Genomic DNA, 18,056 nt, shown 5'->3' with positions numbered 1-18,056 from the left:
TCTTCAGATATGTTTGAGCTGTTGCCAGCTCTTATGTGGACAAATCCACTTCTGTTGTTGGTTAAAAGACTGAGTAGTCTATGGTCTCCCAAAACAGTGTCTTATTGGAGCTTAACGGCTAATTACCTAACAATGCAATTAGAAATAATTACACTAAGTAGGTCCAAAGAAACCTAAATGTTCTTGAGTTGCTGCCAACTGGTCTAACAGACTCTTTTTCTCGTCATGAAAGACCTAGGCGTTTGCAAGTCTTGGAGCGCAATTACAAAATCACACAACTTGGCATAATCCACTGACACCAGAAGCATCTCTGTGTTACTGAAAACTTGATGTAAATGTCAGCTGTTCATGTGCTAATAAAGTGTCACCATGCCTAATAAAAACAGCACAGTCACCGTCGTGCTACAAACACTGCTTCATTGTGCTGTGACAGTTGTTAGTTTATTCATCAAAATCAACAGTTGACAGACGTGCAAAGAATTATGGGGAGTGGGGGAGTGCCCGAGGCAGTAAAAATGACATTGAAATAGTCACAAACATAGCCATGCTACTGAGTCTGTTGACTTTCAGATTGATTTGCTACATTGATACTTGATGCGTTCACATAGTCCCAGAGAGATTAAGGAGCAATGAAGGCGGATTAAATAATTAACATGATAACATATGGAATAAAGTCTTGTAAGGGATACATACTGTTTTTTCAGTCATTTATATCTGAAAAATACACACTTCATAGATGCTGCATTGCATTGTGTTGTAAAAGCACACCGTATTGAAATGAATCAGCTCAATTGTCAGGCGTATCACGGTGTTATAATGCAAAGGGGGAAAACAGTGGCCTTTCTAATGCCCTAATCGTTGTTACTGCACCACCGGCTGATGGAGATTTACAAAGGTTATAGAAATAGCCAGTTAAATTTAACGACCCATAAGTGTACATGCCTCACATGTATCAAGCTGAATTTAGCTAAAGGCATTTGCAGCACATTTAAAGACTACTTATGTGTTCACAGCTTTTTTTCTCATTCATCTCTTCCTCCTTTTTATCTCTCAAGCTCCTTGTGGTGGGAATGTGACAGGGTCTTCAGGATTCATCCTTTCTCCCAACTACCCCCATCCCTACCCACACAGCAAAGACTGTGACTGGCTTATCGCAGTTCACTCTGACTATGTCATCTCCCTGGCTTTCATCAGGTAATACGACAACACCAGAACCTAAACCACATGGGTTGATGTATTATTCACACGTGTGGACTTTTCACTTATATTAAGTATTTAGTCAAAAGAAATGTGAGGACTTGACGAATTTGCAGGATGTGAGAAGGCCAATAGATAAAGAAAAATAGTGTTGTCCCTTAAGAACATGGGCCAATAGCTTACAAGCTGACTCTTTCCCTAAACCTGTGGTATTTTTTTGTAACCTGTCTGAAACAGAATGGACTCAGTTCTCAGTGGATGTGCAGTGGATCGGGCTGTGCAATGGAATTGCTTGTTTTCTGCAGTGGAACCTGCTATAGCATCACAGCATTAAGCACAGTTGACCATGTGTGTTAAGCAGAAGACCTAAGTTTGAGCCAAGGTGTGTTGGGAGATAGGGAGAAAGCAGCGGTGCCTTTACAGACACTTAGAAGGAGTAGTATTTCAGCCTGCTTTGCTGAAATGTGGGGAAACATGGTTTGTGGGTGAATACTATATCGCAGAATTGTGATAGGAGTGCATCTCGTTAAATATGCTGAAAGATAGTCCGACTGTGTGCTTTGCATTATTAATTGCAATCTAAGCATGCAGCACCAATATCTGCAAAGCAAAGCCACAGATGCGCCCGAGGCCAGTTTTCTTGGGCAGTCTTCTTTTGACTGTCGAGTACTTTTTGCGAAAGCCTGGAAAGGAACAAAAGGTACACTGCTGTTTCTGTACTTCCGCACACTTCGCGGTGAAGGCGGAGAACTCGCCATGTTTCTTCTTCAGCTTTGTCTTTCAAAACAAACGTCTAATAGAGTTAGCACAATGCCGTTCTCTCTCTCTCTGACTCTTGGGAATTGCCAAATGAAAGGATGGGGTTATGATTTTAAATTGGAGTTGCCTTGATCCAACTCAAATGCAATTATCTCCAAGCTATTTACATTTTCGTCATAAACCGCGCTCATTATTTTGAAAACAAATGCTCCCCTCTCTCTCTGACTGCAGCATGTGATTTGATATACAGCGCTACAATATGAAACGATCTTTTCACACTGCATTGCCGTCGCCGTCTGGGAAGATTTTGTGCCACCGCAGTGTCACAACAATTTAATCTCTTCTCACCTCTTGGGGGAGATATCTTTTTTTATCTCTTTGTCTGGAGATGCAAAACAAATCGCTTGGCATGACTCACTTCTAGCATTGCAGTGCACACTTTCATTTTGAGACCCAATTGCATTCTAAATCTCTCAATCTGTACAATCTGGTGGTTAAGGCTTGGCAAAATAATAACTGTTTTTATCTTTCATTTGTTTCTTTCTTTTGCTTGTCACAGCTTCAGTATTGAGCCAAACTATGATTTCTTGTACATCTACGATGGGCCAGACAGCAGCGCCCATCTGATTGGCAGCTTCCAAGACAGTAAACTTCCTGAGAAGATTGAGAGCACTTCCAACTTCATGTACTTGGCATTTCGTAGCGACGGCTCTGTGAGCTACACTGGCTTTCATTTGGAATACAAAGGTACTCTAAAGGCTTGAGCATGCGCTTCTTTAAGCATTTCCACTGAATATGTTTATGTAGTTCAGCAGGGGATTTCCTTTGATACACATCTTGTCTTTTGAACACAACACTACACACAGCTACTTGGAGATTAGCCTAAGACCCAGCCTCCTCTATTGCCACAAATTTACAATCTTAATTAATGTTTTTAATACCACAGTGCTGTTAATTTAAACAGAAACTTGCAATCTGTGTAACGCTTAATGCATTTAACAAATCCCTCTCATTTTAGGTAGTTGTCACTGTTGTAAAAGCTTTGTTTTTTTTGATTGGCAGCTAAACTGCGGGAGGCGTGTTTTGATCCCGGGAATGTGATGAATGGCACTAGAATGGGTACTGACTACAAGCTGGGATCTATGGTGACATTTCATTGCGAGGCTGGCTACCTGCTGCAGGGTTACTCGACACTGACGTGTGTCATGGGCAACAGCAAGAGACCCGAGTGGGACAGAGCTAAACCAAGTTGTCAAGGTAAGAGGCAACACCTCGGCAATAACAGAAGGCCTTAGAAGCAGAAAACTGCACTCCAGCTGTTTGGTCAATATTTGATACAGTGTGATACCAGGAGAGCGCTGTGTTTAAAAAAAAAAGAGCTGAAATGTGGCGCACGCTGCTGTCTGTTTGATGCACATGTAGAACATAGCACATTCTGGTCACTCAATAAAGACAAAAATATAATGGGTTCAGCTGTAGTGCAGCACTCATGAACTGGGATTATGGAGGGCAAACTACAGCATATCATGAGTGAGTCAAAGCATAGTGTCCAATTCCAGATCCACACAGTACTCTGCCCTGCATGGTATTTGTGTCTTCTGGATTTAAACGACACTCCCAAATGGCAAATTGCATTCAGCTATAATTTGATGTAATAAACTAGTGAACATAACGTTCGTTTGCAAATGCGTCGTTTTATTGTTGTTGGCATTCTGTAGGTTCAGCATTTCATGGTGAATAGCAATATTCATGACAAACCATTTACCACTACTGATTTGAATTTAAGGTAACTCTACAGTGTGATAAGAAATGCAAAAAGATGCAAGGAGTGAGATATCCAATTTCTTCTCTTCGCGGTAATCGTTTTAATATTTGTCATAGTCTTAAATCTATCAAGGTTAAATTAGAATTCAGCGCTCATTTACTGCACTGAACATACTGAACGGGAGCACCCAGCCTCACGCCAGGGAGCTATTCATTGCTTTTACAGTTGACACCTCTGTAACTTCACTAAACAGCCCTGGGGTTATGTGTTTTACTAAAGAGTCCATCAACAGCTCTCCGTTAAGTGTTTTCACTTTGAAAATGCATCTGAACTGATGACTGAACCGTCTCAAGGCTAAATGTAACGGCTTCAGCTGCCTCAACATATGGCCAGCTACTGTTCCTTTATGTTATTTAGCAAGCTGTACACTCTGTTTACGTTAAACAAGTCTATAATGGCTCACTGTGTTTTCAGTTGTTAAATTGTACTACAGACAGCAGGACTTTTAGTCAAGGTCACTCAGGTCAGAAACTTATATTTAGTATAGAGTATAACTGTGATTCTTACCCAAACTTAAGGGCATCCTGTGGGCTTCTTGGCTAGTGGTATCATACTTTACAGATTATTCTTGTACTTTCAGTATAGTAGATTTGTTTTATTATGCTACAATTTGCTCCATTTTCTCCCTTGTGTATGTAAGAAAAGTAGAATAAAGGAAAGGGTCAATATGATTCAAATTCTAAATCTAATGATTGAAAAATGATTCGAAAACGTAATATTTGAAGGCCGTTCCTTCAAACTGCGATCCTGTTTGTATTGATGGAGTGTTGTAACAATATAACACGATTTACTGCTAAATGCAGTAATCATATGAAGATTTTGCTGTGTGCGTACTTTGAAGACAATCCAAGCATTCTTAAAAATCATTTTTTCATGCACTGAGTTCTTAAATCACCATTTATGTAATCATATGAGGTAATAACTCGCCTTTTTCTCTGAAGCATTTAGCTTTCTTTCGTAACTATCAGCCTTTTACAAAACATAAAATGAGTGGTTTTGCAGCCTGCCCTCTTCTCTGTGCAGCACTGCACTCGGCTGTCAGACAGAACCGTTAAAGCATATCTTGAGAATCCCTTGCTTTCCTTGGTGCCGCTCTTTCCTACTCGAGATTGACAGCGCAGTTTGCTTTCCTTCCCACTAGTAGCATTCTCAGATTCCTCCCCCACCACAGCACCATGTCTCCCATTCTGTCTGACAAATCAGCTTGAATTAGAGCCTCGCGTGCCCGTGTCACATGTGTTTGATTACATGCCTCTTGCTACTTCAGCAACCAAATGCGGATAAATCGCTGATCCATTCTTCTGCACCTCTGCTCACTTCTCATGTGCTGCTCGATGGAACAGCAGTGACATGTGCACAGTGTGGGCCATAGGGGGGTTCAGAGCAGCTGGTGACAGCTTCCCTAATACAAATGACTGTGTGTTTGTTTACAGTCGAGGCTCTCCCACCTGATGGCTCAGTCCGTGAGGTCTGTGGTAAATGCATTAGAGCGACTCTTAGCTAATTAGGTACATTATCAACAGCTTAAGATCAGACTATGAGATGCAATGCAGCAGCAAGACAGACTGCAACTAATATTAACAAGCCTACTGAATATCACTGGCTAAATATCTGCTGAGAGTAGCAGGAAAGTTTTGAGAGATGTATGTTTAATGACAATTAAATTTAAGCGACCTTAGTCTAGCTTTAGCCACACGCTGTATTAGCAGATATTAAAATTAATGGATATGCTTTGTAAAGGTTAGTGATAGGAAAATGCAATCAATTAGAATTATACATCATAACGAAGCACCTTCAAAAATCACTGGATGTCTGATGAAAGACCAACTTTAGCTGAGTCATTGAATCTGAATCTTTCAAAACAGGGTGCTGAGCCGTATGGGCTGATTAAAGTCACAGGCATGTGGGAATGCTGTGCTTTTGTGTTCCCGAGACTGATGGTGTTTTTCTGTATTTTAAAGGCAAAAAGTATTTTTCCTTGCAGGTTTTCTCCCCGTTGGCTCTTTCTAAGCACATCTCAGGGCTTTTCTTTTCCGCGTTTATGGCTCACTCTTCTTTTTGAAGATGTGTCCAAAATGTCTCTCAAATGTCAAATTATTTTTTATTTGCTGGACAAATTTATATTTGTCTGCAACTTTTAAAGTTTGTTGTTGTTTTTTTGTGTGCGTGTGATTTTTAGCTGCTTACCCTTCAATAGATGCACTAATTTTATTTTAATCCCTTTTTCCTCCAGGTATTATTAGCTGGTTGCCTCATATTTGTTAACTGAGCTTCCCTGCTGCTTGCCTTGCTGTCTCCACAGCTCCCTGCGGAGGTCACTTCACAGGTTCAGAGGGAACTGTGCTGTCCCCAAACTACCCGCATAATTACACCATAGGGCAGACCTGTGTCTATGACATCTTTGTCCCTGGGGACTTTGGTAAGCATTTTAAGTATTATTTACATGGAACTGCAAAAAAGCTGTTACTTATTGCCTGCTCAAATGCTGCTTATAGCTGATATGTGGTGGCAGCCAGAAATATTTTTCTTCCAAGAAGAAAAAAGAAGAGGCTAACAGATAATAATCTGTTTTCTGTGAATTTTTGCTCCAACATGAGCATGGAAGATAGCCTGTGAAGAAACTGAAGCTTTCTGTAAAATGTGGTCACCAAACACAATGCTCAAACTTGAATTACCCTTTTCCTGTGGAGCTTAATTTGCGCTGCATGCATTTTCAATTTAGAGTGGTACTTTGATGCTTTCGGCCACTGGCACGCATGTTTGCTGCTGGGTAGGATTCGGTTTGTGTAGACTTCCCCATATATAAAAATCAATCACGCAAATGGCTGAGCAATAAATATTGAAGCCAATTGCAAGTATGTGTTGGAGGAAATCTGATTGAATCGATACATACAGATGTTGGTTCCATACCACTACAGAGTTGGGTGTGTGCCGCACCTCTTTCAGCTACCCTCTGCTCTTGTGTATGAGCTGAAATGTAGCGTAAAGAATGGCAGGATTTTGGTTCCAGTAAGAGGCGTAAAAGCAGAACAGGATCAGGGCAAACAAAAATTGATTGTGTTGACGTGAAAAATGCTCCGTAGTGTAGGTAATGGAGAGGAAGGTCATGCAGCGAGGGGCTGTGGGGAATAGACGGCGCAAGCAAATTCTCTGGTGCTCAGTTTATCCACGGACTCCTGTGTATACATAATTCAGCAAAGATCTCTAGAAGACCTTGATGCATTTCTACTCAATATTTCATGTTAGTCATAATGAAGAGCCGAAATGTAGGCAGATGTTTTTATTCTGTAAAGCCCCGTGCTTTAGAAACACAGATTAATCCCCTGTGCGATGATCCGGTCCGACAGTTTACATCCTTTGTTGCCATCTCCCGCTGCTCATGGAGTCCAGGGAACCACAAAACTTTTGTAAATAAACACTGCATTAAAATGCAGCATTTGCTTAAACTGGGAGCAAATGCTTAATGGAGTGTAGAAGTCGCCAAGCAACATTCCCACCTGGGCTTATGCATTTGTTCCAGGGAGTGACTGCTGTGGTGAGGCTGCAGGAAATGGGATTCGCAGCTTGGGTAGAGCAGGCTGAAAATGTTTCACTAGCTATAATACACCCGTGACAGCACATGGCTCTTGTTTTGCTAGTACCTTGTAAATTGTGAATCTAAAGCCAGAACATCAAATGACATCCCCCAAGCCACCAGCATCAAACTGTAGAATTCTCAAATCGTGATATTATTTTTGTAATTTTTACTGCATTGTGATTTAATATTATGAATGAATTTAAAAAAAATGAAGGTGTCTCCTCTTGGCTGAGTGCTTTTGGGACGTGCCATGAGCTGTAAATCGAGTAAGGCTAACAAGTGCAAACACACAAACACATGCACATTGAAACAGAGTTGGGAACTAACATCAGTGCATGAAAACAAGCTGAGACATGCATACTTTACTTCGCTGAGCTGATATGAAACCAGTGCACATGAATTAAGTAAAACACATAAATAAACTTTTTTTTTGGGGGGGGGGTTAATGTTACTGAATAAAGCGTCCAGCATTTTTAGTGTTTTTCCCTCCAGATAAAACAATAAGAAGAGAAATTCTGTTTTCTCTCTGTAGTAGCTTGGCAGCTGAGTCTAGCCTTTGGGCAGTGTGATAACAGAAATCACATTTCAGTGTCTAGTATACAGGTAATTGAAATTTGTAAGCGCCTAGGGTAGAGTGTCAAACGTGTGTCTAAGTGTGTCCCTCATATGACCGATGGCATACCATAAGCCTTTCAGACATTGTGTGAACCTGGCTGGAGCTGCAGGAAAAGGTCAGTGGAAAATCATCTCCTCACTCCGACCCGGTGACCAGAGGGATTTACACCTGTGTTGGAGAACTGGAATGTTATGTGCATATATGTCTTTTGCTGTCACAGTGTAGCCACAAGGGTTTACACAGACCTAAATATAGATATCCATATCATGCAGTGTATGTGAATGTTTGAAATTCTATATATAAGTACAGTATGTTAGTGAGAGTCCTCAGAAATCTGAACAGATTTGGAGTTGGAAGCACTGCATTTAAGATGAATTGGACCATTTCATTTTTTTCCTGATTATTAATAGAATATTTGATTAACTAAGTGACAGTACAGTGTTTGTGTATAGCCAATGCTAGCCAAGATTGCAATGAGCCATGAGCTGTTGGTTTTCAGAATGAAAGTACTGTTGAAAGAAAAAAGATAAGTGACACTCACATGTTTCATTTTATTGTTAACCTATATTTTATATTGATTTAAAGAGCAATGGTGGACTGAGTATGTGATTGTTTTTGATATGAGTGTACAGCAAACAGGATGGGAAAATGTTCTTCATGTGAGAAAATAAAGGTTTTCACTGCACATTCTCAGCAAAAAAGAAAAGATAAATCACTTTTTCAGTTTAGCTTTGCTACATTTGTGACAGAGCGAGTCAGCTATTGATTTCTTTTTCCCCACCTTCAACTGTCTTGTTGCTTAGGCACCTGGAAGTTAGACCTGAAGCGCCAAAGGAAACTGTCTAAAAGAGTGATTAGATAGCAGCCGAAGCACTCTTATTTTTTCTTTTTTTAGTGAAGAATTCAGACTTTGTTTAACCTGATATAAAATGATATCCAGATTGCTGCATGAATGCAAAAAGTATTACTACTGATGATGATGGGTTTCCTTTTTTGTTGTTAGTTTCCCTAAAAGCGCAGTTTTAAGGTGTGTGATTCTGTCACAGGTGGTCGGTGCAAAAGCTTGCGAAAGCTTGTTTATACATGAATGGGATGTTGGCAGATATTTAGTTTTATGTAACCATAGTAGAATTTGTATAGATTAACTACTCTACCCAAGCTGTTGTGCTTTTGTCTCATTGAATGAATAGATCGGTGCATACCTTCCTTGATGTATCCTTACTGTTTGTAGGTTTGGACTGCATTTTGTTTGTCGTGTTTTACATCTGATATGATATAATGTATGCACATAAACATTTATCCATAATAACTATGCACCACTATGTAATCTTGAACAATTCTCCCTGAAGCACTGTCTCTATCATGCAAATTATTGCTGTCTTGCAAAGGACTTGCTGGTATGAAAGTAGACCGTTCGTATTTATAAACCTCGTCACCACTCTTAGCCCGTGTACACATGTATAGGCTCATATGTACATACTGTCTCCACACTGATAATCATAAAAATAATAGCTGACAGTAGACACCAGTGCTTAAACCATGGTGCGTGTATAGTCAACAAGAAGCAGGAGGCTTTGCAGTCACTGGTGAGCCATCATTTTCTTGGTATCTCACCACTCATATTTTGTGCGTGGCTTATTTTACTTTGCCTCATTCAAATGTCATTAAGGTACAATGTGCATCTGTCTTGCCCTTTAATATTTAATTATTCTGTCAGAAATAATGTTTGTAGTCATATTTCAAACAATAACTCTGTTTCTTTTTGTAAAGGCGTGAATTATTCATGGCACTCAAACTTTGCCTTGGGCACTGCTTGGAAACATAAAGATATACACTGCCTACAGGCATTTGCTCTTGTTTACGCCGAGTTCGACGGCTAACTTTTTGTCCTATACTTCCGACAGGATGTTGTATTTTCCTGCCTAAAACAGACACGTGGGATAACCTCATTGTTTGCGGGGGTTCACAGAGGAAAAAAATGGTTATTTGTTTGTTTTTTGGAAGGGATAAAAAGTTCCAAACTGTGCTTCTGGTCTCGTTGTGGGGTTTTTTGTGTTTTGTTTTTTTTCCCCAGTCTGTTTTGTTTAGCCTAAAGGATCTGCTTGTTCATTACAACCCTCTTCCCAAATGTTGATGGCTTCAGAGGTGATTCAAACTCTTCCAATTAGGACCCTCTGTGGCATTTCTGGGTGTTTTTCTTTTGCAGGTTTTTTTTTGTTTTGAGATATGACTCTCAGATCAGTACATTGAAAATAAACTGTGAATTTCAAGCTCATTAAAAATGACATCAAAAGCCATTTGTAGCCTGACTATTAGAGCAACACAATGCAGTGGTTTCACCTTATGTTCTCCAGGTCCAGCCTTAGACCTAATTTTAACAAGATTTTAACAAGATTATGAAGCATATCATATATATCTATATACATATTTTTTTTTAACCTGTGGTTAACTTTTCAAATGGTCCATTTTATCCCAAGGTACATTCTCGGTCCAAGGTCTCTCGTGTGGAGTTAATGGTGAATTTCATTTCGTAGAGACAACATTAATTCACCTCTGTTTATCCGCCCGAGGCCCTTTATAGCTTCAGTGTACGTATCTATATAATGGTAACAACAACATATGCATGATGTTTGCCATTGTATGTGTTAGTAGGCGAGACAGGAGCTCTGGCAGATCACTGTAATAAATCTGGGCTCTAACAAGACGGACAGAATCAGCATGAGAGAGAGAGAGACTGTCGAGACTTCAAGAGGCAAAAGGTCTAACTATGAGAGAGAGGCACATCGAACTTTGTTGAATGTCAAAGTCTGAGAGAAAGTTAGATGGCGAGAGATAATAAATGAGGGGGTTATAATAAGCGAGACAGAGAATGAGAAGAATAGGGCGAGAGGAACAGAGTACTGCTGAGAGCGATCATAAAGCGTAGACCCCGGGGGCTGATTGTTGACTCATCAGTGATGTTTGCTGAAGTGTAAGATTCTGCCTCGAGCCACCCCAGCACATGACTTGCTACATCCTACACAACAAAATCATTACCTTGTCTGTCTCCATCAGCTTACACCATACACTTCCCTCAACCTAATATAAACTGTGAATTTGTTTTGGCTCTGCCTTGAGTTGGAGATCTTTCATGATAGAGCATGTGGTTTTTGATGTGTGTAAGACACAGTCTTGAATGATGACTCTGACTGATTTCGAAGACTTCAAGATTGCAGAGATTCTGGGTGCTCTCTTTGTCATTGTACTGGCTTGTGTTACCCTTTAAAACCCCATTAATGAATGCCGTATAAACCAGTTCTAGTCAGCAAGTACAAACACTAATAAAAACCCAAGCCAAGAAAAAGTATCAGTGCAGTTAAAGCAGGAAGTAAAAAGAAGCCACAGGCCACTTACAGTTTTCTTTCTCTCTTGAGTAACCAAAAGTTACAGTTTTCAATGCACCGAACAGAGTTTTTACCCAAGATAAAAGCCTAATGGGCTGCATACAGATTGTGCCAAGGTACAGCCACGTACACCTTGCCAAAAGAGCTGATGCAATTTTGCTGTGATAATGGGTCATTAAAAATATATGTGTCGATGCTGTCATATAATCCCTTTGGTTTCTGTAAATGAGGCTTGTGTATGCTGTCATAGCTCAGAATCTCAGAAGGCCCGCACTACCATAAAACAAAGGTGACAGGTAGCTCTTCCATAATTCATTTCCAGAAGGACAAACATATGCTTCCATTTTTCTTACCTTTCACGACTGCTTGTGCTGTTAGTATTTTTAGCGCCTTATTTGGGCTTTTTGCATACTTTGCCTTAAGGCCAATCCAGTGAGTGTGGGGAAAAAGGTGGCTGTGTTTCGTTCCATTTAAATTATGATGATGTGATGAGCAGTTTCTTAGAAGAGCATGGTCCTCAAGGGGTTTACCTCTTTACCTGAATTCAATTCAATTCATTTATATAGCGCCAAGTCACAACAACAGTTACGCTTTATATTTGTAAGGTAGACACTACAATAATACATACAGAGAAAACCCAACAATCATATGACTCCCTATGAGCAAGCACTTTGGCGACAGTGGGAAGAAAAAACTCCCTTTTAACAGGAAGAAACCTCCGGCAGAATCAGGCTCATCTGCTGCGACTTCTGTTCTTCAGCTTTCAGGTCCCACTTCTGTATAACCGGCTCCCAGTATGGATTCTGTACACAACGTACACCATCTCTCTTTTTAAGATTACGCTTGAAACTTGATAGAGCTTATGATCTGGGCTGGACCAGGGGACCCTTAACCTTTCCTCAATTGTACTGCAATAGGGCTAGGCTGCTGAGAGCTTCCCATGATGCACTGATCATTTCTTTGCTCACCTCTTTTCACCATTTGTGTTTATACACCACTCTACTACTGAGCAGTAGTTATTATTAATAATTATTTTCACACTCTGTCTTTTGTCCTGTCTTCTTCCCCTCACCTCCAACTGGTCGCAGAAGATGGCTGGTTCTGGGTTTAAGAGGTTTCTTCCTCTTTAAAGGGATTTTTTCCTTCCCACTGTCGCCAAGTGCTTGCTCATAGGAAGTCGTCTGATTGTTGTATGTCTCTAATATTGTAGGTCTTTACTTTGCAATAGAAAGCACCTTGATTTGAATCAAACTGAATTGTTTCCCATAGTTTTAACTTCTGACCAACAATAGTGTTATTTTTAGATGTGACCAGTGTTGGTCAAGTTACTTGAAAAAAGTAATCAGTAACTAATTACTGATTACTTCCCCAAAAAGTAATCCTGTTACTTTACTGATTACTTATTTTCAAAAGTAATTAATTACTTAGTTACTTAGTTACTTTTTAAAAACACGATTTACAACCTGAATAGGTAATAAAGCGATAGATCTTTCAGCCCAATTCTACTTTTTTTGCATAATCCATCACAAAATGTACTCAAATGGAAAAGTCTCTTTTTTTTAACTTGTTTTATCAGTTTTAATCTTTTAACTTTATGCATTGACATATACTTAATACTTGACATATTATCCATTGTTGATCTGCACACAGCTGTTGTCACGAATGTCGCACTCGCTTACGTTATTGTCATGAGACATTCTCGCAAAAAAATCACGGTTTTAGTAACGCAGTAACGCAGCGTTCCTACGGGAAAGTAACGGTAATCTAATTAAAGTTTTTGCGATAGTAATCCCTTACTTTACTCGTTACTTTTAAAAAAGTAATCAGATTACAGTAACGCGTTACTGCCCATCTCTGGATGTGACCTCTCAAATTTCAAAGATTGTGATTTAGATGCACACACATAACAATTTAAAAAAGGGGTGAATCTAAAGAGGCCTCAAAATATGTTTTTGCTTTTAATTTGACTCAGACCTGAAATGGACAGAATCCAGTAACACTTTATTTGTAAAATATTGTAAAACATGAGATGCAAAAGTTCTTGAAAGATGCACCTTTTTAACAAACTTTAAGTCAATGAGAAGCTGGCTGGAAGCTAAGTTTAATCAGCTTATGGGAAGCAATTGCTGGGAGTTGTGTACTTATGTTATTATTGGCCAATGGGAAAAATAAATAAAACATACATGTTAGGTAGAAGCAGAATCTCAATAAAATAGATATGGAGATGACGCGGGCGTCTTCCCTAGGTCTCGCCTGAGTTTGTACATGCGGCAAGATGATAAACATGCACAAAAAGTGAAACTGAGGTAGTTTTTAGAGTTTCTTCTGCCTCACTGTCAGACAAAATCCCTTTAAGGCCTTTAACACTGAAGCAAGGACAGAGGGAGATAGAGACCCTGCAGAGGTAGTCAAGGTTCACTGATTAGCTTCAACATGATACCTCAGAAACCAGAGCCTGTTATCAGACTTATACTTCATTTCAGATAAATACTGTAGTTTTTTTCTTTTTGCACCACTGAGAAGTGATGTGGTTGCAAGTGAGTGAAATGGAATAAAATTGAAGTGCTGTAATGCCTGTACTGCATGCACACTTAATATTGAATATTTTATGATGGGTTCTGTGTTTTAGCATGATGGAGATTTAAACTAGTAATCTCTTCTCTTTTAGCTTTTCACATTAAGATGCTTTCAGATTTGGTTGTGTGACTGACTGGACTGAAACGCAAAGAAATCAGAAGTCAATTATGCAGGACTGTCACATGACACAAAAGAATTGTCTTCATCAGAATCAGAAGAGGAATTCTTACCACGTTTTACTGTTTTTAATGGTGTATTAGTCGGAGACCGAGTCTCTGAAAAACCAGATGCCTGCATCATGTTTAGGCTCCATTATATACAGTACATCATGCGTAAAATAACCATTGGTGCTTAGTATATTTTTTTAATATGTTGGTAGGAATAGCCTACTAATTTATTGCATTTGTTATGTAAGTAGAATTTCAAATGTGGAAGTAGTTCATAATATCAGTAGATGCTTATCATGCTGTCTGAAAGCATACACTTGCATTCAGCTTGGTTGGGTGAATGGGCGCAACTTGGGTATGTAGTTAATCCTTAACAGTTACATCTGCAGCAAGTGTCTTCTGTATTTTGCACATTTCTTTTTAAATCTGCATGAAATGTAGCATTTCTTGCTATTACCTTTGCACGGGAACATAGTAATGGTGAATTATAGTTTGAGTGGTTCTTAAACTCTACTTCCAGATAAGCAGGGATGCTGTGTAAAGTGTAAAGAAAAAACAAATGTGAGGATTTGCAAATCATGTTAAACCATATGTTGAATTGAAAATGGTGAAATAAGGCAACATATTAAATGCTTAAAAAGAGAAATTGTATTGTTTTTAGATTGGAGAAATGCAAAGCACGGTCATGCACATGTGCATTGTTTTTATCATAGTTCATTGAGTGTTTCTTCATTCACTGATAGAACCTTGCAATGACTGCTTCTCTTCTCTCCCAGGATTTGCATTTGTTTGTGACAGGAGATGACAGTCAGATGAAAAGTGCGGCTGAAGTTCAGTGTGAAGGGGTGGTAGCATTCAGTCATTAGGAAAACTATTAGACTGATCTCTTGTTACTTCAGACAATCTAAAAAAGAAAAAATAATAATACTGCCACATTTTGCATTTCCGAAAAACTTGTTTTCCAGCATCAGTAGTTTCAGCATTTGGAGTTCTGTTACCCTGCCCTTAGGTTAGGTATATTATTTTCTTCTTGGAAAGCCTTCTATGTGCTGTGTGACATGGTTATGTTGAAGATGTTGAAACAATTTTTTTGTGTGTGTTTTATTTCCTTTGGGCTTTATTCTGCTCTGCTCCCCTCACTGAGTCTAAAGTCTCTCTAAATCTCTCTGATTTTTTGCCGTTTACCACATTTCTCACTCCCAGCAGTGAAAAGTAGATTCTTTTGTTATGGTTGTAATTAAAATAATTTTCAGTCTTCTCAGAGGTAGTTGATTCACCAAAATATTATGTTGGTTATATTATAAGAATAATGGATGCAAATAGGGAAACTAGAAAATGACAAACTGTTGGATTCAATGCATTTTGCAACCTCCTGATCAGACTCAAAGAAGAAAGTTTGTCGCTCACAGGAACACAATAAGAAAGTGGTAGAGTTGTGAAAAAAGGTTCTATAGGCTGCTACGAATGGCTCATGACAAGCAACCCTCCTCATCTTTTAAAGAATATGGCAATTTCATTATTGCTTGGGCTTTCTGTGGCATCCATCCAAGTATATTAAAAGCTCAGTGAATGTCATTCAATCATTCTACAGCAATGGTAAATGTGCTGGTTAAGAAAATGTGAGTTTAAATATCACTGAGTGGCCGAGTCATTCACCTGATGAAGGTTAGGGTTAAGAAAGAGAATACTCAAAATGAGCAAAAGCTGCAGGTGACTATGGGGTACTACTGATGTTTGATTAATTAGTCACTCCACAACATTAAATGTGATCGTTGTATTTTGATGTGAACCTTTTAAAAGTCAGGATGAAGAGAGCTATAGCTACACACTTCTTTCTAAACCCTCACGAATAAAGGTGAGACTAGGTGGATTTCTTCGAGTGTTGACATACTGAGTGTGAACAACAAAGATCCGTCTGCTTACGGCCTTCTGAGCAACACTTCCATTTAACAGCAGTTTTATTTAAAAATGCTTTTACAATGTGATGCCTCAAAATATGAGTATTCCTGCAAGACCCACTCTGAGAAATTTTAATGTGATCCTTATGCCATTGATTTATGAACTAGACTGAATAGCGTAGTCGGTTCAAGAGGGATTTGGCAGGTGGGGGGAGTTTATGTATAGCACCATGGGGAGAATAATCACTTAAAATAAAACACATAGTTATTTGTATTCTGAGCTCCATTAGATTTTACTTCATCTGCAGGCTGTAATCAACTGACCTGTCCAGCCAGCTGAATTCAACATGATACAAGTAGATTATTCATAAGCTGTGTAGCTGATTTCCAACCACTACATAGTAGGTAGTATTTGGTGAGTGAATCTAATCAGCAACGTAACCTTTCATTTAAGTTGATCATTGCTACTCTGTTGCTACCCTGTATCTGTCCACCATAGTGAATTACTGCAAACTACACCACAGTGCTGCAAACTAACCACTTTAGCATGCACTAAACCGTACTAAACTACCCCCTTTATACAACCTTTGAATAACCCAAAAAAATACCCCAACTTATTATACATTGCAAAATATGTAAGAAACTTCTGCAGCACATCATAGATCCAATATCTGATTAAAAATTAAATGAATTAGGATAGTTTCCATTTTATCAAATATTTCTTACTGAACATTCGTTACCTTTGAAAATATCTCTCATATTCCTTTCTTGTCCTGTGAAACATTTTTTCAGCAACTGCACCTATTTGGCCATACACACAGTTTGTTTTTGCTGATGTTTGTGGAGCTGTTGTGTTTGAAACTACCTGCCACTTAAACAAAATTAGCACCATTTATGCTCGCTCCTTTCAGTAGCACTAGCTAGATGCTGAAGTTGAGTAACCAATGTAAGATGGACAAATCACAGGGATTCAGCAGTATTATGCATTAATCTATTACTATGTATTTCTATTTACTGACGGTGTTGGATTGCTGTTCTGGATTGTTATGGCCCACATTAACCCCTGAGCATAATTCCATAAAGTGAAGGAATTACAATTCCAATGGCAAGTGGAGTAAACTATATGAAATCATGGACCTGTCTTACAACGTGCACACAGTAAGGGTTGTTTGTTGACGTGTAACTTAGGGAAGATATTTTCTTGACACACATTGCTTGCCTTAATGCCATCTGAGAACCATTTAGACATCATAACATACTTAGACATTGTTACTGACCAGGTGCACCCATTCATCGACAGTCTGCACTTTTTCAAATGGATGCTTCCAGCAGGATAACAAGCCTTGTCACAAAGCACTCATCATCTCCAAATGGCTCCAGGAGCATGACAGTGATTTTAATTTACTTCACTTTCCTCGTGTACTTTCTTTAGATCCCAGCCCAATAGAGCACCTTTGAGATGTGGTGGCAAGGGTTTTTTTCCTTACAGTGTGAATGTGCTGGCAAATATCTGCAAGAACTGTGCGTGGAAACTATCACCGTTTTGAGCCCATGCCTGAACCAATTTTCTCTGTTTTGAAGTAGAAATGTCTTATGCAACTCTAGATAGGTGCATCTTTGAGTGTGGACTCCTCTGCCATTACATTTAATGTAAATTATGTAATGCACGACCACCTAAGACTTTTCTTGATTGTTTAAATTGCATGGTTAATTTAAACGTTTCCCCTGATTCAATTCATATCTGCCAGCCTGCACTTGAGATGGTAGAAAACCATTGAAGCCTCTTGTCACATTTTCCAGAATGACTGCTTTCAAATTGGAAAAAATTAGATTGCCATCACTCAAGAGAAGGATCAAAGTATAATTGTACATTTCATGCTTTATCAGTGCCTGGCAGGCATTACTGGTTTTGAGATACAGGAATATACGAATATCACGATCTAATACCCTGAGAGGTGTAGGATTAAAGTGACTTGCGTTGAGATAATTCAAGGTGAAGATGCAGATATGAAAATTGTTTCCATTGTCCAAGTGCAGTGCATTACACTACCATGACG

The 18,056-nt window shown here is 39.1% G+C and overlaps 1 protein-coding gene across 1 annotated transcript in view; it reads left to right on the top strand.

Annotated features, from left to right (window-relative positions):
• The window catches only part of LOC113032123 (CUB and sushi domain-containing protein 3-like), a 167,926-nt gene that overhangs the window by 48,633 nt on the left and 101,237 nt on the right, over nucleotides 1–18,056 (top strand). The window contains exons 24-27 of the mRNA XM_026184798.2: nucleotides 1,056–1,194; nucleotides 2,516–2,703; nucleotides 3,019–3,213; nucleotides 6,084–6,200. Coding sequence (XP_026040583.2) covers nucleotides 1,056–1,194; nucleotides 2,516–2,703; nucleotides 3,019–3,213; nucleotides 6,084–6,200 — 639 coding nt within the window. The remainder of the gene's footprint in view (nucleotides 1–1,055; nucleotides 1,195–2,515; nucleotides 2,704–3,018; nucleotides 3,214–6,083; nucleotides 6,201–18,056) is intronic.

The sequence above is a fragment of the Astatotilapia calliptera genome, chromosome 11, assembly GCF_964374335.1.
Source record: "Astatotilapia calliptera chromosome 11, fAstCal68.1, whole genome shotgun sequence".
Lineage (NCBI taxonomy): Eukaryota > Metazoa > Chordata > Actinopteri > Cichliformes > Cichlidae > Astatotilapia > Astatotilapia calliptera.
The sequence above is the reverse complement of the archived record's forward strand: the minus strand, read 5'-3'. Positions and strand labels throughout refer to the sequence as shown.